The 26,067-nt window shown below is 38.4% G+C and overlaps 1 protein-coding gene across 1 annotated transcript in view; it reads left to right on the plus strand.

The window, feature by feature from the left end:
* tanc2a (tetratricopeptide repeat, ankyrin repeat and coiled-coil containing 2a) overlaps positions 1-26,067 on the plus strand; it is a 159,057-nt gene that overhangs the window by 82,209 nt on the left and 50,781 nt on the right. Inside the window, exon 5 of the mRNA XM_081368999.1 lies at positions 19,180-19,362. Within this exon, the coding sequence (XP_081225125.1) occupies positions 19,180-19,362 (183 nt within the window). The remainder of the gene's footprint in view (positions 1-19,179; positions 19,363-26,067) is intronic.

The following is a 26,067-nucleotide window of genomic DNA, read 5'->3' on the forward strand; positions in this document are numbered from 1 at the left end:
TTCATTAGTTTACGATCTGTCTAACAGTCCTGTCTAATACGTTATTAGATAGAACTATTATACATAGAAAGTAGACAGTATATGAAAAGTTATAAGCGTATGCTGTGTGGTTGATGTCCAATGTTGCTAGCTGAGCAGAAATACATGATAATGTTTAGCTTGGTCCCCTCAAAGTTGCATTGGATTTTCTTCTTAGCGTAAAGGGTAGAGGCCCATCTATCACTGTTTTCCATGTTCGTATAGTTAGTTTCTGGAGTAAATATATAGGCTATAATCTCTGTGTTTACATAGCTTTTAAAAAAATGGCAGTTACTGGTGTTTCGCATGCGTTCGGCCAATCTGCGAACACTAACGTCACCGGTAGTTCCTATAGAGCTGGTTTAGACCCTACTCAGAAGTAGAAGCTAAACTAGTTCCTCCAAAAGAGTTCCTAGCATTAAAATCGTTCCTAGTTCCTGCGGTACGAACACGCCGACGTCCGGGTACTTTCGCCAATAGTTCTAGGAACTATGAAAAGGTTCATCCGGTGCGAAAGCTCCTATTGCTTTACTGATGGAAACACATTATCTTAGATTGTCTCAAAGCCTGGTGGATGAAGCCCAACTCTGTCTTGTATTTGCAGGCTTTTCACCAGGCTGGTTTTAGAAAATCCAGTCAGGTGTAGCAAACCAGTTAACATACTTTAGAGAATGGAGCCCTCAAAGCTGTTGACTTTTTGCAGCTGTTGGATTTTAAAGTTCTTCAGAAGACTTCAGAGTCTTCTCTAAAAGCTAATAATGTAAAAATATCCCATAGCCCCTTTGTTTTGGTCAAATTCCCTCCCAGAATTTTTTTTCTACCACCTTGCTTCAGCTCTGCACCTCTACACCAATGTTCTGTCCAATGTGACAGAAACTGGTCTTCTGCCCAACCCACGGTGAACTGCGTGCCAGATGGGGTCTATTAATGTGGAGGACTTGTAGGACCAGTCATCTTCCCGAAAGAACAGTATTGAATCAAGCAGTTTGATTGAAATAAGAACATTGAAATTTGTGGTTCTCAAGCCCCATTCATACCAAGAACGATAACTATATTAGCGCCTACATCAACGTATGTTTCGTTTTTTATAAGCACACGCTGCAGTTATGTCTCCTCTCGCTTTACATGCTTCTAATTGGTCAATGTTTTTATTGTCCATCAGCTTTAAAAAAATTATTCTGAAAGAAATACCAACAATGTATTTCATCTGTGTTGATATTGTTATGTGGACCATGTTGGTGTGGACTTTCTCTTTTCTCATATTCAACTTTATAGTTATAGTTCTGGATATTGTTATTGTCTTCATTGTGAACAGCCCTTTAAAATTTATTACCCTCAAGACCAGCGAACCCTTCATATCCCTGGACTCGTGCTTCAAAGAGGATTTTAGAGAAAATCCCACATTATGAATCTGGCATGTCATCATGTATTGTGTTTTGGATTGTTGGGATTTTAAAGGAACAAAGCGGTTCGTGGGTAGATGTGCTGGTGATCTCTTCAGCATACTTCCAGTTCAGTAGGCAACAGACTAACAGCTCTTAATTAACTTTTAATGGTCTCCTAATGATCCTATTTCATTGTTATATTCTGGCAGATACATGGAGCACATGGCCCTACTGGAATAGTCCAGAATGGACCTTCAGGAATGTCCCTGCACTGCCAGATTTGGCTATACTTTGGCTACCCGTTTGCTGGTCCTCTCATAAAGAGGTCCATCAGTATCATCTGGACTTTGCTGGAGGGTCATGGAGGGCTCTTCATCCTTCAATGACTCCAGTCCTTCTAGAAGAACCTGTTCTCATGGTAGTGTACATCCTTATTTTAGGGAGTGATGGGCCTCTTTGACATTCTTATCTCATGCTCTATTTTACATCCTTGAATTAGGCGCACATGTTTGGGCGGGAGATTGCTACATAGAGCCAGAGATCAGAGAGCCACAAATCAAGCTAAATAAGCAATGGCGGCATTTGTTTCAGTTGCATCAACTTTAATTATAAAATCATTTCAGTATGTATTTTCAAGTCCATTGACTCTTTGTTGGATCTATATATACTTAAATCTTTAAATTACAGGACAGACAGCTTTCACAGTAAAACCATTGTGCATATTTGAATGATTGTAGTGTCTTGTCAATGCATGTGTATGTACATGTACATGTTTGCTTGCTATACATTGATGTGTGCATTTATGTCTGTTACCTGTGTGTGTGTGTGTGTGTGTGTGTGTGTGTGTGTGTGTGTGTGTGTGTGTGTGTGTGTGTGTGTGTGTGTGTAGGTATGAATGTTTTACTAAAATTACTATACTATACCATAGCTAAACCTGATAATTAGAAGGGGTGTGTATACTCTTCGTTATGTAGTTTGTTGACACTCTGATTAGAAGGTATAATGTTTTCCCACTCACTCACTCACTCACTCACTCTCACACACACACACACACACACACACACACACACACACACACACACACACACACACACGCATTAACTTATGTAGATATCCGAATGGGACAATACCATTAACTTGTATTGTTTTTATGCAGCTAATTATAAATACCATAGACTAACCCAGTGCTTCCAAATCTTGTTCCTGAAGGCACACAAACAATTGACCGTTTGGATGTCTCGCTAATCTTGACCCATCCATTTCAGGTCTTGAGCTGTGTCTGAAAAAATACCATAGGGCACTTTTTGAGTGGACAGCCATTTGTTGTGGACATTATCGAGCGCTATCGAGTGCACTCATCCAATCCCACAATGCACCGCAGTAACGAGTGTACAACGATGTATGCTCAACGGCTAGAAAATTCCCATAATCCACTGTGAAAGTCACGTGTCGAATGAATTCGCGCATCTGACCAGATGGCGGCGCCCGCACCTGAATCATCCATCAATCCATTATCTTAACCACTGGCTACAATCACTCAACGTGGCTACATTCGCTCCCTCAAGTGAACTATATTTGTGGACTAATGTAGGGAATCCGCACTGGTGTCTTTACCAGCTTATAAATTGAATCAGGTGTGTTTGATTAGGAAGTGTTTATGGTTTTGTCAGATTCAGCTCACTTCTGTGGACAAATGTACTGTATAAGCTCCAGCTCAAAGTATAGCTAAGTATGCACTCATACACAGACATGCTATACACACACTGTAGTTAAGTACTTTGTCCTTATCAGTGGTGCAGTGACTGCAACACTTCTGTCCACTCAGAGGAACTTGAACGTTAGAAGGAATAAATACCTCAGCAGTTTCAGCTGAATCTATTCTCTGGCCTTTTGAATTCTGGTAAAGATGTTTCATAATCCACCTCAAGTTTAAACATACAATGGACTTTTCACAGCTTTTAGAATGTAATAACAATCATTATATTATATTATATGTATATACTGTATGTATTATAACTCTGAACAAGACAAATTAACAGATTTGATTCAGATGTTCCAAAAAATCAGAATTTTGCTGTCTGTATAAACAAAGCCATTGTGTTCTGTACAAGAATGTGTAAAAAAGTGTAGATACTCTTTTCAACACAACAGGCAGAACACACAAGAGAGAGGTTAAGAGAATCTGAACAGAGAAAAAAAGTTTGAGAGATACAGCTGAATAGCTGCTATCGAGTGGGAGAAAAAGAGAGAAGAGGAGGAGGAGGGTGCGTCTGTCCGCCTCGCTGATGAGTGAACATTTGTGTGTGTGTGTGTGTGTCGGGGGGGATGTATGATCTTGGCGCATGCGCCGGTACCTGGCAGTCGCCCTCAAGACTGCAGATAACTCTCTCTCTTCTCAGCATCACTCGTCTAAGCATTTTTCTCATTTTTTTCATTTTCTTTTTTCTTTTTCATTAACCGGGACTCCAGTTTCTTCAGTTATTTACCATGCATCTTGATTTGACTGTGTTGGGATGTGGATTCTTTGAACCCACAGAGGTGAGCTACAAGGTCCTGAGGTTTTTGGGTTGTGCTGACAGATTTTGGGGTCTCGTCCGGGATAGATCTTTAGCAACAGACCTCTGATAAGCTCAAAGGAAAAACCCTGACGGATTCAAATTCAAGACAAGATTTTGACAACTTTGAGGAGCCTGTAGGACTTGACTTCATTCCGTCTTGGGTCCTTCATTAAAGCGAAGGGTAGCAGAAACGCTGGTGACAACGTGCCCCATCTGTCATGTCACGAGAGTGATGATTCGGGTCTCACTGATGTATTTGACTTTTTCACCTTTGTGGCTTCCTTGACGTGTGAGTATGATTTCTGTATCTTTGTTAATTGATCACCGGATGAGCTTAATGAATTTTATAACTGTAGAAATGAGAATACTGCTGGGAAATTAAAGCCAAATCTGACACGCATACACGCACACATTTAGTCACTTGATCACTGAAATTTTAACACCTACACTACTGTGGGCAAACAGACACACACACAATCACATAGTCACCTACATGATCCCTCCCTATCAGTATTCCTCGCCCACTCAGCGGTGTCAGCAGAGCGAGAGGAACTTGGTGTGTGTGTGTGTGTGTGTGTGTGTGTGTGTGTGTGTGTGTGTGTGTGTGTGTGTGTGTGTGTGTGTGTGTGTGTGTGTGTGTGTGTGTGTGTGTGTGTGTGTGTGTTTGTGTGTGTGTATGTTTCTGGGTCAGTAATCTGCATTTCTCTATGTGTTTGAAAGACGTCTCTAGTGCCTCCTCTGTTCCTTTGTGGGTGAGGGATGTGCAAATCCATTCTGTACTGGGTTGAAGCACTCTTCTGTGTCCTCCAGGGCATTTTGGGAAGTACAGTTTGGTGGTGTGGTGGATGTTTCAAAGCGTGGGACGTAAGCTAGGACTTTGTGATTGGGATAGCACAGAAAACTTTGGGCCAGATGTACTAATGCTTTTGCGCCCACTTCAGGTGTATTTGTTTCGCAAAGTGCGCATAAAACCATGGCGAGGTATGTACGAACGGGACGCACCGAGATGAAAGCGCAGACTGCCTGTCGCGGGAACTGAAAATGGTAAAATGCGCTTTTCGTGTCATGCATGTGCATTCATGGGATGGTCAAGGGTAAAGTGGGAGTGTCACATAAAGAGATGGGAGGGGAAGCGTAAACTGCGCCTAATTATGTATTCCGCGTTATGTACAGAAAAAGCCGGTGAAAGCGCGCCTCTATTTTGTGCTGAAAATTCTCCACCTCTTAAAAGCAGGTGTAACTTAGGAAGCGGGTTTCCTGGCCTGTGCCCTGTTAAATGCAACTTTTTCTTTGGTACGGCGTTTGAGGTCCTGCCACCTCTTTTTTTACCTCTTCTACCTGTCTGCGGGTCGAGGATATTGCATTGATTTATTATTTTTTTTTTTTTGATTTCGGTCCAGATGGCATTCTTTTGCGTGGGTGTGGAATTCCGGTCTTGTATGATGTTTAAATTTGCTGTTACCTCATGAACAAGCAGATCAACCTAGTTATCGCTAAATTTTTGTTTTTGCTGTTTTACCTGACTTGGTGACTGATCCATGATGGAAAGAGAGGAGGAGGCCCATTCAACTGCGTGTTTAAATACGCGCAATTTACGGTATAGTGGGTGGGGACAGGCGCTGATTACCTGATGAACTGCAGGTTTGGTACATAACACGCACACTGCGGTTTCACATCAAGCGCTTTCTGCATCTAGGCCATGGCGCTGCGTTCGCAAATGTACGTACATCTGGCCCTTTGAATCTGTGTTAAACGTAATTTCACAGCACAATTCCCAATCTTTCCTAGTCTTTTCTGAGTGCTGTGGAGGATACAGCAAACCACATTGATCCAGAATACTTTGGAGACTGTTCTGCATTGCTGCAGGTAACAGCGCATACATGATCTGATGGTCACACTTTAGATTAGGGTTCAATTTTCACTATTAACTATGATTTTTGCTTATAAATAGTTTGTAAGGTAGCTAAGTTTAGGTATTGGTATAGGAATTGGGTAGGATTAAGGGATGTAGAATATGGTCATACAGAATAAGGCATTAATATTTGCTTTATAAGAACTTAGAAAAAGCCAATATCCTAGTAATATGCATGCTAATAAGCAGCTAGTTAATAGTGAGAATTGGACCCTAAACTAAATTGTTACCCACTTGTCAGTAGCAAGATGTTAAGGTCCGATATACTTCAAGCGAAATCGAAGAACGAACTCATGTGATGTAATTTCAAACAAAATCACCTTTGTACTACCATTGGTCTGTGGCAGTTACATAATAGGCAGGTGTGCGCGGAGGCTCCACCTTCTTTCTCGTGGAAATCTTTTCCGGCTCATTTCTCCTGTTCAGTTCATCAAGGTCAGACGTCTGCGAGTGAAAACGTGGTAAAGATTTTTATAGGGTAAAGATTCTTGATTTTAAGCAATCTATTGTTTAAAGTGCTATATTCACGTTGCTATGATCAGATGCATTTCTTATGCTTTATTAAGAAGCTGCTTGCTGTTTTCTCAATTTTGTTATTGAGAGGAAAGCGTGCAGCACATATTTACATTTTCATCTACACGTCACTCTCAGCAGTGTTGGAGGCGTCGGATGTTCGCTAACAGTATATCGCTGCTCACGTATTTCTAACTTTGTTTTACCCCAAAGTGAAGAACATAAAAGAACTTTGCTGTGAGTATATCGGGGCCTTTCGTCACTACATACTTCCTACCATATAGTAAGCGAACGACAGTGTGCAAGACGAGTAGTTAATTTAAATACTTACTGTTAGTGCCTGGTTAAACTGGATCACAGATGGTTAGAGAGTAAGAAGCAGGTTTTAAAGTGGCGTAACCGTTTGGAGGATTCGGCTTGTCAGTTAAATGTTTTTGAGAGCTAAATGAAAATGAGACGGGAGAATTAGAATTCTCCTGTATTAAAGGACATTTTAGCAGTTTGGGCCTAAAGATACACTGGTACAAATTTTGCCTCACCACAAATCAGTTTTCCCACTGAGATAAGTTGAAGATGGGTTAAGTGCGTAGGATTATGTGGTGCCTACATGCTTTCACTCTCTTTTTCTTTCTCTCTGCCTCTCTTTCCACAGTGTCTCACAGGGCTAGGTTAAGCTAGGTTGTGCTGACAAAGCGTATATACAGGATTTATCACGCCACGGCTGTTGCTAGTCAGATCAGACAGAGTTGAGTCTTACAGTTAGATCATCCATAAAATTCTCTCAGAGCTCTAAAGGGCTCTTTGCATTGTAATATAACAGTGTTATGAAACCGCCACTAGCTTCTATACTGTATTTAAGTAGTTCATTGTTTGGCATCTTTAGAGCAATTTGTCATATTAGAGTGACATTATAGAGTTAGATCCTGTATATGCAGTGCCATATGCAGTGCTTTTGTATGATATTACTGTACATGCTTCCTTGCTTTCATGCTGCCTTTAGTTGCCTTTATAGGTGTGGCATCTAACTTTGAATGTACAGTTGTGGTCAGAATGAATGACACCCCTGGTAAATATTAACAAAAATAGCTGTAAAAAATAAATCTGCGTTGGTTATCCTTTTGATCTTTCATTAAAAAAATTAGCAAAAATCTAACCTTTCATTGAAGTAAAATAATTGAAAGTGGGGAGGAAATCACATTATGAAATAATTCTCCAAAACACGTTGGCCACAATTATTGGCACCCTTTTATTAAATACTTTTTGCAATCTCCTTTTGCCAAGATAACAGCTCTGAGTCTTCTCCTATAATGCCTGATGAGTTTGGAGAACACCTGACAAGAGATCAGAGACCATTCCTCCGTAATGAATCTCTCCAGATCCTTCAGATTCCCAAATCTATGTTGGCGCTTCTCTTCAGTTCAGCCCAGTCATCAGGTCAGGGAACTGGGACGGTCATGGCAGAAGCTTCATTTTGTGCTCTGTAACACATTCAGGGGTGCCATTAATTCTGACCACATCTGTAAATTTAAATCTTAGAAACTGTTTTTAAATGTATGGCAGGAAGGGTTAGGCGATGTATATTTAATATTAACAACACATTTGTGAGCAGCACTGTGAGTACTGCAATGATTTTAATGCACATTTTTTATTTGACTCTTAGCTTTCCAGCTATTATTCCCAACAATTATAATATAGGCTATTATTAGTCAATAGACTAATAATTTTCATTTCATTTCAATTCATTTTTATAAATCAGCCTATTTCAGTGAATAGATTTAAAATTGATTCAACAGTTTGTTTAGCTCGTGTCCTTGTGACATTTTCAAAGAATACTCCTTTTATTTTTACTGTAGTTAAATATTGATGTTTATTTGTTATCTTAGTGTGTAATTCCTAAATAAATGTAAAAAAAAATTTGTATTGTATTTTACCTATTGCATTTAAACTTTTTGAATCTCACTGGCTAAAATTGCTATTTGAGTTCCTTTAACTGAGTAAAATCACTCTGAGTGAAATTGAATATTGTCTGAAGAATATGAATTTTCTTTAGCTATATCGTCTAGCTCTACTAACAGGACAGGGTAGGTTTGTTTCTTGGATGGTGGTGTTTTTACAGATTTGTGGAGTTGACTTTGATGTGCCACGGGCAGCTGAGCCTGACTACTAACCATTAGATAAGGGCTCAGTTTGGATGTAGACAGCCTCGAGTGAAATAAGAGAGAGTGAAAACAGAAAAAGAAAGGGATATATCCGACTGCTCCAATATCTTTTCTGCAAAAGTCTGTGTGGCCAGAAAAAAAGACTAAATTATTCATCAGTGGCCGACTACACCCGAGGATCTCATTTCTAGACATGCACACACTTACTTTAGCAGTACATTTGCAAGTCCTCTGTGGAAGCCTGAACCGATGCTCACTAATAGGCTCCCTTTTAATGCTGAGTGAACATCAACCAATCTAAGCAAGTGTGTGTCTGGTCAAGCATAGTACAAATCTGGAGAGATTTTTTTCCAGTAAAAAACATTTGATATTTTGTCAAACTGAATGAAGAAGAAAAAAAAAAGGCGTTAGAAGTCCAAGGAAAGGCGGGAGCATTTCTTAAAAAAAAAAAAAATTTCAGTCTGCAAAATGGATAAAATGATTATGGTAATGCTTTCTCTTTTGTTGACATTAGTTAATGCATTAGCTAGCATGAGCTAAAATTTAGCAAAATATTTCTTACATCATTTAGCATTAATCTTTGTTAATGTTGCTTAAAATAAATAGTTCATTCATGCTATCATATAGAACTTTGGATTTGAAAAATGTATTCGTAAATGTTGAAATTAACATTAAGATGAATAAATGATGTATAAGTATTATTGAAGTTCATGTTAACTAATGTAATTAGCTAAAGTTGATAAATGGAACCTTATTTTAAAGTGTTACCATTATTAACAACCACTTTTTGTTTTAAAGCTTTTTGCTGGCCAATGAACTGATGTCCTGCTAAATTTATTGAGGGGTTTTGTGAAAACTAGATGTTTTCTGAAGGAAATCATAGTATTTGACCTGTGCAAAAGTTACCACCGTGATGCAACTGTGTTGCTACTGTATGCAGTTACTAAGATATTCATACTGTTCTATATACTGTTTTGTTGTTGTAGGTGATTGCTAGGATGTTGCTATGTGGCTACTTTCTATGCTCACCAAGGCTGCGTTTGTTTGATAAAATACAGTAGAAATAGTAATATTGTGAACTATTATTGCCATTTAAAATAACTGGTTTCTATTTTAATATACACCGATGAGCTAAAACATTATGATCACCCACCCAATATGCTGTTGGTCCTCTGCATGCTGCCAAAACGGCACCAACCAGACAAACCCTGATGGTGTCATGTGGTATCTGGCACCAAAAGACTTAAGCAGCAGATCTTTCTGTCCTGTAGGTTGCGAGGTAGAGCCACTGTGGATTGAACTTGTTGGTCCAGCACACCCCACAGATGCTCAATTAGATTAAGATCTGAGGAATTTAGAGGTCAGAGCAACGCTTGTTTCTCAAAACATTCCTGAACAATGTGTGCAGTGTTGCAGGGTGCATTATCCTGCTGAAAGAGGACACTTCCACCATGGAACACCAGTGTCATGAAGGGTATGTGCAGGTAGGTGGCATGTGTCGAATTGGCGTCCACTCGAATGGCCAGACCCAGAGTTTTCCAGCAGAACATCTAGTTTTCCTAGAGCATCACACTCCCTCCACCGGCTTATCGTCGTCCCGCAGTGCATCCTGGTGCCATCCCTTCCGCATTGAGGAGTCTTGGGTGCCCAACACACTATTGCCAGTTTGATTTATCCCTCCTCGGACCACTGTTGGAAATTTCATACCACTGCTGACCGGGAGCAACCAACAAGCCTTGCCGTTTCAGAGCTACTGTGACCCAGTCACCTTGCCATTACAATTTTGGCCCTTTGTCAAAGTGGCTTAAGATCTTTATTCCTGCCCATTTCTCCTGCATCCAACATGTTGATTACAGCATTTTATTGTTTGCTTACTATCTAATTTACCCAGACCTTAACATATGGTTGTTAGGAGATGATCAATGATTCTCTCGTCACCTGTGACTGGCCATAATCTTTTGGCTCATCAGTGAATTTGAAATGTAATTATTCCTGTGATTTTAAAGCTGTATTTTCAGCATCATTACTCCAGTGTTCAGTGTCACAGGATCCTTCAGAAATCATTCTAATTGCTGCTCAAGAAACATTTCTGATTATTATCAATGTTGAAAACAGTTGTGCTGCTTTAATATTTTTTTGGAAACCGTGATACTTTTTTCAACATGAATAGGTCTTTCAAAAGAACAGCATTTCTTTTTTCTTTCTTTTTTTACATAATGGATATCTTTTCTGTCACTTTTTATCATTTTAATGCGTCTTTGCTGAATGAACGGTTGAACAGTAGCTTAAGTCTGGTCGCTTAGAAAAGTAATACCACACATTTCCTCAAGTAAAAGGTATCATTCATGTCTGTTGGACAAATGGTGCAGAACAAGTTACACACTGTAGTTTACTCTCCCCAAGTATGAGCAATAGTGATGCTTGCCTTAGCACACAGCACTAAAACGCAGGTAAAAGCTTTTGTGAGGTCTGCTCTAAATGGCAGACTCATTAGGAGAATCAAAGTGGGTAAGAAGTCTGATTCATAGAGGATGTGAGATGTCTGAAACGCTCATGTGAGGAGTGTTTGAAATAGATAATATTGAATCTTGGCGTTTTATAGTCGCTCGGCTCTCACTCTACTCTAATGCACATCGATCTTTTACACTTATTACTCATTTCATATATGCTGTAACTTTCAAAACACGTCTCAATCAGATCTTCACAGATTTCTCCAAGTCGTACAGTATGTGATGTCTTCAGCTCTAAGTGACGAGGTGATCAGCAAAGGAAGAAAAGTGTACAATTGAGCTAATGGATGAAGGTAGTATCTGGAGGACGTGCTGAAGGTTTCGGAATATGCGGTACGTCCCCAGTGTTGGTGTGTAACTGGGCCACCATATGGAGCAATGGCTTACTGCCATCAAACCACAACACACAGCGGTCATCCGCGGTTATGTGTGGGCTTATGGCAGCAGCTGCTGGGTGGCCACGGGAACTTGCTTTCTATAGAGCGTGTCAGTTTGGATCACCTGAAACCTTTGCTCTCAGGTCACAGAACATTTTAGAGCTTTTGGTGGCTAATTTTTTAGCTAGCTGAGAGAAATGCCATATTATTCCATGACCTTATTGGTCCAATGCCAATGAGAAGGACCTGGAGGTGGGATGCATGCTGTTTTTGGGCAAAACTATGTACTGTTATAATGGGAGTTTTTTGTTGTGTCTATTTCACATTAGATGCTTTTGTGGGATTGTGGGTTAGTTTGTGTGTGATATTTTACCTATAGCTATACTATTTTTGGGACTACATTACCGTTCAGAAGTTTAGGGTCGATGCAATTATATAATGTTTATGAATGTAGTCTTTTTTTGTTCACCAAGACTGCATTTATTTGATCAAAAATACAGTAAAAACATTAATATTCTGAAATATTATTACCATTTAAAACTGTTTTCGATGTTTATACATTTTAAAATGTAATTTATTTGTGTGATGGCAATGTTACATTTTCAGCATCATTACTCCAGTCTTCATTGTCACATGAACCTTCAGAAATCCTTCTAAGAATCCTTCTAAAAAAATCTTACAGACCCCAAACTCATGAACGTTAGTGTACATGACGAGGCAAGGTAAATAAGTTTTTCACAGAACTTACTTTGGATGTAATTTTAAACCCCATCCAAATCGATTCCTTCCCTTAATTATATAAAGAAAAAAATAATAGTTTATATATAATCCTGCCCATCCCAATCCCATACAAATCAGTACATGAAACCACAGATGTCCTGTGTTCAAAATCTTAACTCTGATGTTGTTTGAAAATCTAATTCTCTCCTAATAGTGATTCCTCCTATTTCTGAAAGTAAATTAGTGAAATGACAGGAACTGATTGTGTGTAATTCAGGACATGTCACGAGTCAGATTCAAACCTTCGTCACCCACATGAGCACCACTGTTCTGAACAAGTGGATTAAAATGCCAGCAAAGGTCATAGTGTAAACACAACAGGGTCTGTGATTTGACGCATTTGGCACACGCTCTTGTCAAACCACATGACGTGTGATCTTAAAGACATGAAATGGATCTCCTGATGATATTCATTTCACGCAGCACAACAAAGCTATCAGTGAGGATTTGTGGGAAATGATCCTGTTCTCTCGCTATACATCTCGGGTATTATTTCCAGGCTCTGTCAGTGTGTGGTTGGATGACGAGTGATGGTTCTGTTCCAGGCTCAAGGGCGTTGGGCCGATCCGGGCTCAGATTTAGTGGGCTGTTTTGATTAGGTGAGCAGGTTCTGCTATCAGCCTACATAAATTAGAGAGCAGCTCTCTGAATCACACTCACGGCTCCCACTGGGCTCATATCAGCTCGTAACGGAAGTGTGTGTGTGCCGAGAGGCTGTAAAAATACTCGTGTAATAAAGTACAAGAGTATCTGAAGTATGCGTTGATTAGCTCCCAATCTGTGTTGTTCATTTACCTCTCAATGTGTGTTCTCCGATAAGGGATTTTTATAGCTGTATACGATTCAGGGTGTTAAACTTACGCAGGGAAGATTTACTTCTGTACATCAGAGTCACATTTCCATTTGCAGTTTGCAAATTTAACCAGAAGGTTAAACTAGATGTCTCAAAAGCCTTTTCGAGTGTAAAAAGTGCTTAATCCGACAGACAAGAAGCTACATAGACAGCCTTGCTTTCCTCATAGGCAGCTGTCTTCTAAAGCCTGTCTTTGCTTGAGGTGTCAGCATAAGTGTAAGGGAAAGACTAGAAGTGCCACTTAAATTTTTTTTATAATTATCAACCAGTCATAAGTTAAAAAAGAAAACGACAAGTTAATACATTTTAAAATTGATAAAGAAATATCAATATTTACAGTTGATTTATATCCATTTTTAAAATGTGGTTAAATGTAAATGTAAATGATGTGTTTTATTAGGGCCCGAGCATTGATGGTGTGTCCAATGTCCAATCTGCCCCAAACTTAGTATGCAACATGCTAGAAACATGCTAAAACATGTTAACAACACTTAGCTAAGTGCTAAAGATAGCATGCTTTAGCACTTAGCTAAGTGTTGCTGACATGTTTTACTGCAATTTAATAGGAAGTTGCTGTAACTCAGGCAAGTAATGTACAATCTGTCCCAAACTTCACATGTTTGATAAGAGTCCTGTCCTGAACACATGTTCATGCCCATATTCAGTTATAGTTATAGCACCACCTGCTTGCAACAGGAAGTGACTTGTTTAACACTGATGCATTACTAGCAACATACTAAAATGTGCATTTGCGTGCTAAACATGCTTGAAACATTCCAAAACATGTTAGCAACACTTAGCTAAGTGCTAAAGCATGCTATTAATGCAATGAAACAGGAAGTTGCTATAACTCAGGCATGCAATGCATAATCTGCCCCAAACTTCAAATGTTTGATAAGAGTCATGGCCTGAAGAAATTGTCTATTTTGCTACTTGCACAAATTTAGTTAGTCATAGCGCCACCAGCTGGCAGCAGAAAGTCTGGCAAAAACAAATTACTTTGAGGTAGTCCTTCTATATTTTCCTACTTAAATGCATATTGCCCACCGTGCTCTGACTTCCTAAAGACACAAGATAGCGGTGACACCTGTGCAAGGGCCCTCTCATCGCTGCTTGCAGCTTTAATTAGCAATTACAATTAGTTTTTTGGCATCCATTTCGGTGCTTTTCTTTTTAATTTTTCCTTTCAAGTTACAAAATGCCATTGCACATGGTAGCAGCCAATAAAGTTTTGAATTTTACGAATATGGCAAAATTTAGTTTTATTGTTACACTTAAATGGCATTTTAAAAAGTGAGTCATTCGTTTTTAGGGATTTGTTACATTTCATTGCATTTTAAACATTAACTGTTTTAGATATGGCTATTTATTTGATTTATTATATTAATAATGCAATTTCTGTTGGTAAATCTTTTATTTAAATGGCTAATTTATTTTATTTTTTTATTATTAACAAGTCAATTATAACAGATTATTTTATTTTAAGTGTCTCTCAAGTAGACCTACAAGTATCATCACTGTTACACCTATGACAAGGCAAGGCTCAGTTTCACGTCACAGTTTTTATAAACTTGTGATGCGGCCTTAGATTTTCACCAAAACAAGATATTAAGAGCCTTCATAAAACATTATCATTCTTTTAAAGCGGTTTAATTTGCTGCATACTGGTTGGACGCAAAGGATATGTGAGACACCTGCTCTCCTTCCACTCTTCTTAACAGTAAGCCGGTCCTTCTCTACCCCCTGCCATCGAACCCTCTCAAACCTTCAGTGAGGGATGAATTTAAGCTCCTGCACTTGGGTTGACCGATCTGGTTTGTGCCACCTTGCCCCCCCCCCCCCCCTCCGCCTCTCTCTCTCTCTCTCTCTCTCTCTCTCTCTCTCTCTCTCTCTCTCTCTCTCTCTCTCTCTCTCTCTCTCTCTCTCTCTCTCTCTCTCACCTTTAAGCCTGTTCCTCCTCTTCACCTCGCTCCCACTAAGCATTCTTTCATCTCCTTGAGGGAGCGGGCGGCACCGTAAATCGGCTTTTCTGATGTGTCCTCCGCTTGTGCCGCTTTTCCTTATCGAAGGCACAGTATTCCTCAGAGTTTTGTCACGGTGACACTGCATCCACTCCTCCGGCAGCCCTCAATCCCGCCACTGTATTGCATCGTACGTCATGTGAGTGATATAACACGAGAGATGTGAGACGAACCCCTGAGGTACTCATAAGAGCAGGTGCCTGCTGATGTGATTATACTTCTAATGAATCATAAACTAGCATAAGTTAACTTAAAAATTACATTTAAAATGTGATTATGAATAAACCAAATAAATGAATACTCATTTTAATATATATTATTTTTAAAATTATTTAAATAAAATAATTTTACAAATAAATTATAAATAAAAATATAGAAAGTAGGACAAGTAGTACAATTAAAAAGTTATTTTTATTTAAAATTATCATAACTCATTTTGTTTTGCAGTGCAGCAGAAATTTAAATGGAATGTCAACTGTATGGTGGCACATTGCATTGCAACATCCACTTTTAATGTAGACTGATGTTGTAGATTTTAAAGTGCCCCTATTATGCTATTTTAAAGGCTCATAATTTAGTTTTGGAGGTCTCCTATAACAGGTTTACATAGATCAAAAGTCAAAAAACTGTTTAATTTCCTCATAATATACATTGCACATCACCATATTTTTCAACGATTCTCAAACGACTCGATGGGTGAATCAGTTTCTCTAAATCCCTCCTTTCAGAGAGCCTGCTCTGCTCTGATTGGCCAGATGTGGTTGGCCTGACTGGCCTGTTGTGATTGGTCTACCGCATACAGCGCCTGTTGGAAGCTACACTCCCATTACCATAACTGAACGTCAGCAGCACCGGAGGCTTCTTCTGTCCTCAGCGATTGTACACAGTGTAAAGACAGTAACAATGACGTTGATTTTACCATATCAATCCAAGCACGAGTCCGATGATGATGATGATGATACATTGGAAGAACTAATTAGTAAGAAGCAATAGTATTTCAGTAAGACAGTAATAACGTGAGTTAGCTGGTTAGCCGGAAACGTACACAATATTGAACACAAAAGTATTTTGAACACCCGGTAGAAAATATATATACATCAATAATTATTCATACTTACAGGTTGTGATTCTGAGGAGCAAGCTGGTCCAAATAAACTGGGTACTGACCCATATTTCAAGAGCAAGCGCTTTGCGAATCCCGCGTTGAACTCTGAGATTTGAGAAGCAGTCGTCAGTAAAATTACGTATTATGGGCTGGTCAAGTTGTTCGCAAGCAGACAACGTACAACATAGGCATTATGCAAATGTATCTTCTAGTGACGTAGAACTGTAAAGCAGTTGGTTTCGAATGAAAAAAAACCACTCGAATATGCGGTTCAGTATCAATTAATTATTTTGGGAAATAGTAATTTTATTTTTCGTGCCCTTTCGGCTTTACAACTTTCCAGAGCGTTTACATTCACTAACAGCTATATTACACACTGCATGAAAGGTACTATATGAAAAACCTTAATAGGGGCACTTTAATGGTAGCAATCTAGTTTGACATCAGGCACCTTATGTGGCACCAGTATTGACAACCTGTTGGATTAGTGCATTAGTGAACTGGAAGAAAGCACAATTAAAGTGACACATTAAGAGTGTGTCGGTGTTGTCTATATTTGTGGGAATTAGCAGGTGGGTGCTTCATTCATCAGTCGTTCCTTTCCTTTCCTCTCTTCCTGTCTGTGCCATCTGTCGCTGTGGCCAGACTGGGCGCAACATGGCCTCTTCCTGTCTGACGCCATCCTATGACGCAGCTTAGCTGCAGTGGACACACTGTGAATTCAGGCAGAACATAAAATCTTTCAAAGATTCTCATACAGAATCAAAGGACATTGCATATTTGGTCCTAATTTTGAGTCTGATTTGGTCATTGTAGTCACTCGCTTTTATTCACACATGCTATAGCTGATTCTGCGGCATTGAAGCGGAGTGTCTGATGATTAACGCCCGAGGGTTCGGCTCAGCTCTCTCGCCGTCTGCTTCTGTGAGAGCATTCCTCTTCAGTCCACGTCCTGCACTGCAGTAGCGTCGAATTCAGGAAGACACAATGAACAATTCCACATCTGACAGCTTGTCATGTCCCTAAAGGAGGTTTTATCCTCTTCTACTGAGGTGAGAGCGAAAGTGAGAGTGTTTAGAGAGTCTCAAAGGAGTCTTGAACCACAAACACTGCCTCATTTGATGAGAGAGAATGAAGAAATGAATTCTTAGGGTGTGGCTCTGATGTTTTAGATGGAAATCTAGTAAACTACCTTCCTAGGCAGCATTATTGGACATCACAGTTTGAATTTGGGTGTGATGGGCAAATGATGTCCAGGGAGCTCAAAATCCATACATTTGTGTTTTATTTATTCAAGAGATTCAAGCGTTATGCTAAAGAAGCTGAACCGCTGTGAGACAGGAAATGAGAGAAAGAGGTGAGCCGCGGTCAGATATGAAATGCATGAGAGTGCATGATGTGGATGTTGGGTGGGGCTGATGGATGGAGAAGAAAATGGGATGAAAAAACTGTAGTGGAATGGAGAGAGGGAAAGAGAGAGAGGAGGAAAAGAGAATGCTTGACATCAGCAGAGTCCAGACCCCACCCAACCACAGCAGTACACAGACACACACACACACAAACAAACACGGTAGTTTTACTGAATAGTAAATACGGGAAGTGTACTAAACTGAGAGTCTTAGGTTTTTTTTCACAAAGCTCTGATCTTACTGGTCTGATAAGGGTCGCGTGCAAGTGATTAAATGCTCTTTATTTAGAGAAATGAGAAGAGAGAATGAAATATAAATATTTGTTTTCAAATAAATATTATAATATTTATTTGAAAACAAATGAATACTTTCATTCAGCAAGGAGAGTCAAGACATTTACTGTATAAAGTTATAGAATATTTATATTTCATTCTTTTGAACTTTCTATTCATCAAAAAATCCTGAAAAAAAATCATCACGGTTTCCACAAAACAATTAAGCAGCACAATTGTTTTCAACATTGATAATAATCAGAAATGTTTCTTGATCGGCAAATCATCATATTAGAATGATTTCTGAAGGATCATGTGACATTGAAGACTGGAGTAATAATGCTGAAAATTGTTTTCTATTTGAATATATTTTCAAATGTAATTTTAAATTGTAATGATATTTCATAAGATTACTGTTTTTACTGTATTTTGATCAATTAAATGCAGCCTATTTATTTAAGCATTGAGTCAGAATGGCTTACTGAACCCAGGTCTGCATCAAAAACACAATATCAGTGCTCAAAAAGCAATGGCTTTCTGCTCTTTATCCATTTCTTGTTATTCTGCCCAATCAAATCAAATTGCAAGTCCTTTGAATAATTTTGCTGACTTCAGTCAGCTTGTTCAGTCATCAATCTGTCATTCTGGAACCTTCATGAGTCATAAATCGTGTCGCTCATCTGCATCGTCAGTTTTCAGTTGATCTTTTGATTGAGTTTACAGTCTATTTCCTTCCCTGAACACAGCAACAAGAGTAAAAATGAGTAAAACTCAAATTAACAACCCCATGCATCTGAATTTCTATAGTTATAGTCATCATTTTAACGTCCGTTTCACTCTTGCCATGTTTGAGTCTGAACATGAGTTCTGATTTCACATTGTGTTTTGCTGTTCTGAACAACTGGCAAACCTGCATACTGTACTAGTACTAGCAAAAATGTCTTTTATGGTTGATTTTCTCTTTCAGCTCAGCTACTGTCATGGTGGAGTTTGGTCTAATAAATTGTAAAGGTGTATCAGTGTTTGTGTATGGCACAATATGTCTGCAGGCGTTTGACAACATGTTCAATCTCTCCCTCTCTCCTTCTTTTGGCTTCTAAATCTGGATGTGTCGTCTCTTCATGAAAACTGATAGCGGAGTGTTAATAAGCGGAACTGACTAACTGCATGTGTTTGTGACTCTGACATGCAAATGAGTCTTTACGTGGTATAGGCTCATTTGATTGGTCGCTTGAGCGTAACTTGCTAATGTAAAGAATGTGTAATTCATTGTGGAATTGATTTGTGATCTCGGTCTCACTCTCCAGGCAGTGACTCTGTGGAGGGCGAGTGTGTGTTCGAGGGGGATTACGCTGTTCCTCCTCTCCCAGTGACCGAGGGCATGCAGCACATTCGGATCATGGAGGGTGTGTCGCGCTCTCTCCCCTCCTCTCCTCTGCTGTCCCACCAGGCCATCAACATGCGTCTACAGCCGCTCAAGAGACTGCCAGGTAACGTTTCTTGTGTTTGTAAGTGTGTGCACTCTTATATGTGTTGCAGTTGTATTTTTGTGGTTTGTATACTGTATGTGTGTCAGCGAGAACCACCTCCTGTTTCCCATCTCAAACACCCCCAGAATGCCAGAACTCCCGCTGAGAGCACAAATGCCTTCACCTTACACACCGGGGAGAGTGTGAACGAGTTTGTGTGTGTTTGACGATGTAACGAAATTGCAATGTGTTATGTTAGGGTTATGAATTTACATGTTCATTTAGTGTGATTTAATTCTTAAAAATTGAAAATTACATCAAAAGTGGTCTGTAAAGTTCGGTGTCATTAAGAATTATTATTATTATTATTTTTTTTTTTTAAGAAGTCTCTTATGCTCACCAAGGCTGCATTTATTTGATCAAAAATACAGTAAAATATTGTGAAATTATTACCATTTAAATTAACTGTTATCTTTGTTTTATGTTATTTTTTTATGTAATTATTCCAGTGATTTTAAAGCTGAATTTTCAGCATCATTACTCCAGTCTTCAGTGTCACATGATCCTTCAGAAATCATTCTAATATGATGAATTGATGCTCAAGAAACATTTCTTATTATTATCATTGTTGTAATATTTTTGTGGAAACAATGATAGATTTTTTCAGGATTCTTTGATGAACATGAAGTTAAATAGAACAGCGTTTATTTGAAATAAAAAGTCTTTACTGTCACTTTTGATGAATTTAATGCATCCTTGCTATCTTTTTTCTGTATCTAATTTTAGCTGTCCCAATTTCAAAATGGCAGTGTATTTATTTTATATATTTTTTTAAAATATATATTTGTTTAGGGACCATATTTCAGCAGTCGTAATGTTTTTGTGCTCTTTATTCCTAATCATAGACGCTGCACTTCTGTTAACTGCCACAAGGGTGCACTAATTATATTCTTTTCCTCCTTGAGTTGCCTTTTTCTTTCTCTGTGGAGAAGTAGTTCAGCTGAAGGACTGTTAGTGCCCTGTTAATGTTTCAGAAATGCTAATCGCATCCTCTGAGAGCGTCATGTTGTTTTCAGCGGATGCTGTCAGTGGTAGCTCAGCAACACTATATTCAAACAATAAGACTGGAAGCTGAAAGCAGTTGCAATTTTCTGTTCTCTTTTATAATGAATAAAGGCTGGTAGAAATATTAAACGAGAGGTTAAATATAAATTTACATTTAGTCATAAATGAAGGCAGCTGTATATGTATTTATGTACAAATATATTTAATTTGTAGTTATTGTATTGTAGTCTCTCTCTCTCTCTCTCTCTCTCTCCCTCTCTCTATTGTTTCCTGTCCTCCTGTTTCCTGCTCTATTGAAACGTGGTGAAAGATCAGAAATAGGAATTACTCTGTGAACTGAGTTCAAATTCTTGTTTGTATCCTATCTTTAACCTCCCCGGCTGTTCCAGCTCCCTCCATGAGCTTGGTCCACCACCAGTGGCTTTTCCATCCACACATTGTTTTTCCTGCTTTTATCATTTCCGAGTTGTTCCACCGAGCGTGTCCAGTCCAGCTTGCATGCGGAAGCTCTGTCCAAACACAATGACTTGTTTTCAGCCACACTCTCCTGGAAGCAGGACAACACGGAAAGTGTGATTTCCTTCGCTTGCCGTGTCCTGTATTGTTCGTCCAGCCCTCTGCTATACTCACTGTTCATTTTCCTCCCACAATAATCTTCATGTAATATTTGACTTTAGCCATAAAACACTGGATGCTGAATCTCTAAGATAGCTTGAGTTAATCCACTAAACATATCAGCCAAATCTGTTGGAATAGTTCACCCAAAAACGTATTTTCTTTTTTTTTCATCATTGTCACCCTAATGTTTTTCCAAATTTTGAATAATGTTCTGATTACTCTTTTCATTGCTGTTAAAAAATAGGGAACCAGTGCTTTCAAGATTCAAAAAGAACGCAAAAGTATCATAAAAGTTGTGCGTATGATTTTAGCTATATTCCTATATTGCTATATTATTTTAGTCGTCTTCATTGATACGATAGTGGCCTGTGCGAAATTAATTTATTCACTGAAAAAAGACTGTTAAACATTGTGAATCATTGAGTCAGTGAGAAATGGATCAGACTGATTCATAGATGAAACATTAAAGGGATAGTTCCCTCAAAAAAAAAAAAAATATATATATATATATATATATATATATTGTCTTAATTTACTCTCCATGTCATTCCAAATCTGTATGACTTTCTTTCTTCTATGGAATACAAAAGAAGACATTTGCAGAACAGTGGTAACCAAACAGCACTGGTGCCCAGTGACTTCCATTGTATGGACACCAGAAACTGATTTTGTTAACATGTTAAGAAAGACAAACATAAATCTCACAAAGACAAACACAAACATAAATTGTTAATCTGTACAAAGACAAACATAAATGGTGATGAAATTCAAAATATGAAATATCACAGATGTATATTTACTGAGTAATCCACTATTTTGTAGAGGGGGGTCAAAATGACAATTTTCACCTGAGATTTGGAGCCAAATCACAGTGCTGTAAAGACTTTAGAAAGATGGCATTTTATTTACACAGAGATTGGTAGGTCCATTTGTAAAATCTGTTGACTTTAGTCATTTTTGTATCATTAAATGCCAATGTTGACAGTTCAAATATGGCAAAAAGCACTTTTTTTGTTTTGTTTTTTTTTTGCCTCAAGTTTGCATGCCTGTAACTCAAGTATTAAAGAGATCTTAATATCCTTTTAGATTCTGGTTCTTAACAAACATTTCTTCTGGTATCTTAATTTTAAAGGCCCTCGAATGTTGTAATCCCAGAGATATGGAGATTTTAATGCGGTTCTGAGTAAATTGGTAAATTGTAAACATTTTCAGTGGGCAAAAACGAAATGTGGGTCATTTTGCACACAGCTGATACTTTTTTCTTTGTTATGTTAAAACTAGAAATGTATCTCGTATTTTTCTATCAACACAATTGCATAGAAACATAACTGAGTGCTGCCATAAATATTCCTTTTCCAAAGTTGTCACGCCTGTAACTGTAACTTTGAATAAAACTATTCAAGATATATTAAAACCCTTCTAGATTCTCATTCTTAATAAACTTTCCTTTTGAAATATATATAGTTAGCCTTATATATAGTTATACCTCTATAGTTCAATCCCATAGATATGGGGATCTCAAAGCAGAATTTTACTCATTTTCAGTGATCAAAACAAGATACATTTCTAATTTCAGTGTTATTTGTTCTTCATGCATTCTTCTATTCTTCTACAATAACTATCAGCTGTTTAAAAAGTTATTTACATTTGGTTCTTGACCATTGGAAATGGGTAAAATTCACCAATTTGAATATGGAGCTGCTTTGAGATCCCCATATCTATGGTACTGAACTATAGAGGGCCTTAAAAGTGAAGATTCCAAAAGAAAAGTTTATTAAGAATGATAATCTAGAAGGATATCAAGATATTTTGAACACTTTGAGTTACAGGCATGACAACTTTGGGAAAATAATATTTATGGCACTCAGACAGGTATATTCTATGCTAATGAGATACATTTCTAGTTTTAACATTATTTGTTCTTTAGATATTCCTCTTTAAAAGAAAAAAAAGTATCCGCTGTATGCAAAGTGACCCACATTTAGTTTCTGACCACGGAAAATGTGCACAATTGACCAATTTAGTCATGGATTTCAGTCTGTTCTTCACACAAAGCTATTTTAGAATATACTGTAGTGTGCATGTTTTGTAGGACGACAGTCCCAGTTCATGTTCATTATATTGAAAAAAGTGACCAGGATATTCTTCTTTAATCCATATATTGGAGCACACACGTTTGGAACAACATGAGGTTGAGTAAATGTCCCTTTAAGGCGGAGGGATAAAACAGAACTCTTAACCATTAGATTTGTGCTGGCTATTAGAGGTTTGCTTTTATTTCATTGAGAATACTGATGAGTCTGTGTGTTTGCACAGCCGTTCTGATCTTACATATGCTTTCATTATTCACACTCTCATTTTCCCTACAAAGCACCCCACACTTGTGCTGTACAGTTTAATGGGCTTAAGATAAAATCTAGTGTCTTTGTCTTGAATGACTTAAGCTGCAATTACTGATGGTCATGGAGCTGGAGGGAGACTCGGCTCACATGATCTCATGGCAGTCCAGATGGATAGTCTTGGTAACCCACATTGGAGTTATTCTCCAGTTGAAACATTTCAGGGGTTTTTCACCCCCCACCCTTTTCGGTCAGAATGAGTTCCAGGAACTGGAGGCTACATTTCCACCCTAATGATGGCAATCACTGCCGAGCAACTGCTTCCGTTCCAGTGACTGAACAATGACCTTTGACCTCTCCAGCCATATTAACCAGTGCAATTACAGTAATCACAAGCATTTTGAGAGTTTTTAATTGTATACAAGTAAACATGCACACACACAGTTTTTTTTTTTTTTCAAAAGCCTCACATAATGCATAAGGGATGTGATGTGACCTTTGCCCTGTCTTTGATATGTGTTGGTCTAATCTGTTAATGCATTTTTCTAGTTAGTTCTAACATAACCGTACGCAACGTTGCATGCCCCAACGGGACATGGTGATGGAAAAAAATATGAGATGAGTGAAAAAATATATATATTTCAATGCTTTTGCGTTCTTTTGCAAAAGTTTTGCGCTCCCTCAAGAAACTTTGTGTTCACTCACACATTGCATTCTCTCACAAAACTTTAACGCCCCTCACAAAATCATGGATTTTGGTGCATGGATGGATGAATTGGGTGATTAATGGATGAACTGATGTGTAAGTGAGTGAATGGGTGGACTGATGGGATGAACGGATAATTGAGTCAGTCGATAGATTGTTGGATGGATAGATGAAAGTGAGCAAATGGATTGATGGATGAGTGAGTGAATAAAGTTTGTTAGTAGTTGGATTTTTATTTTTATTTTTTCTGTTCAACAATTGCACATTTAAAATGATCAAAATTGCCAGTAAAGACTTAAAATATTGCAAAGCAATAACAAATAAATGATGTTCTTTTGAATTTTCTATTCATAAAAAAATTCTGAAAAAAAGTTTCACTTTTTTTTTTTATTAAGCAATGGTTTTCAACACTGGTAATAATAAGAAATGATTATTGATCACCTTATCATATTATAATGATTTCTGAAGGATCATGTGACACTGAACTGGATACTATAATACTGTAATACAGTGATGATGCTGAAAATTCACTGGAATAAATTACATTTTAACACATTAAAAAAGTTATTTAAAATTGTACAGATATTTTACAATATTACTGTTTTTACTGTATTTTGATCTAATAGCTGTAGCCTTGGTGAGCATAAGAGACTTCTTTCAAAAATCTTACTGACCCCAAAACTTTGGAACAATAGTGTATAGATGAATGGATACATTAGTGGATGGATGGATGTTTGAGTGCTTGAATGGTTGAGATAGATGATGATTGGATTCGTGGTGCATGAAAATTGTACCTGTGACTGGGACATATGGCAGTAAGAAGGGATAGAGTGTGAAAGATAGAATATGCAGTGTGTATGCGCTGTCTTTGACACTCAGTGTGTTAATAAGCTGCTCTGGCTAACTGTGTTTGTGTGTGCGCATCTGACGCTCTCATATTCAAGTCTGTCTGTACATCTTTTGGGCTGTTCTGATTGGCTGTCAGTGTCGAATCTTGTGGTTATTGAGCCACTCTTGATCAATTCAGAACAGCACTGTATCTGTCCACAAACTGATCTCATGAGGATCTCAAGGAATTCCCGAATATGACCATATAATGCAAAATGAGCATACAGTATGGAGAAGCTAGCATCTATATGGGTTTTAGTATCTGAAATGGTGTGACTCCACCTCCTTTGCGTTGTTAAGCACCCCCTCGTCATGACAACAGCATCTCTGAATGAGTGACGCGTCTCCCTGGGCTCTTGAGCACTGTTGTCCTCGTCACTCTCACTTGTTCTTTCCAACTCTCTCCCTCTTCTTGTGGGCACCTCTCCTCTGCAGGCTGAAAATAGCCTGGTGTTTAAGCGGCCTCGGATATAATTGGAAGAGTGACACCTCCTCGTTTCCTGTCCCAGGTGACACCGTGACTTCCACATGCGCAATGATCTGCATTTTTATCTCTCTCTTTCACACTGTATCTCTCCATCCCAATTCCAGCCTTCTTTCCTTCTCTTTTGCTCCTCCTCCGAAATCTCTCCTGTCTCCTCTTCCCTCATCTTGAGTATCAGATTCTCAAGATCACTAGTGTAGATGCTTCAGATCAACAGGAGTTTGATTAAAATTCAGAAAATATGACGACTTGGATTTATCTGTTTGCAAAAAAGGAAGAGGACAGATCTGTTTTTGGATGAAAACGGTAAGCACTTTGCCAATTTTCTTGTCTCTGTTCGGTTACACTTGTTTTGCCAAGCATCACTGTTTCTATTGCTCATTCTTAATGTTTGAACAGACTCTTAATCTACTGTAATCATTAAACTTATGTGCTACAGACATGAATGATATCTCAAATTTTGCGGCCAGTTGTGTGCTGTTACTTTTCTTTGTGATTTTCCTTGTGATTGATTTCTACCTGGAAGATGTTAAAACGTGCAGAGGTAACCCATTGATATTCAATGGACTAACCGGAGTCAATATCATTGAGCAGGGATTCCCAAACATTTTTGCCAGTTGAACCTT

This window comes from Scardinius erythrophthalmus (assembly GCF_964197995.2).
Source record: "Scardinius erythrophthalmus genome assembly, chromosome: 1".
Lineage (NCBI taxonomy): Eukaryota > Metazoa > Chordata > Actinopteri > Cypriniformes > Leuciscidae > Scardinius > Scardinius erythrophthalmus.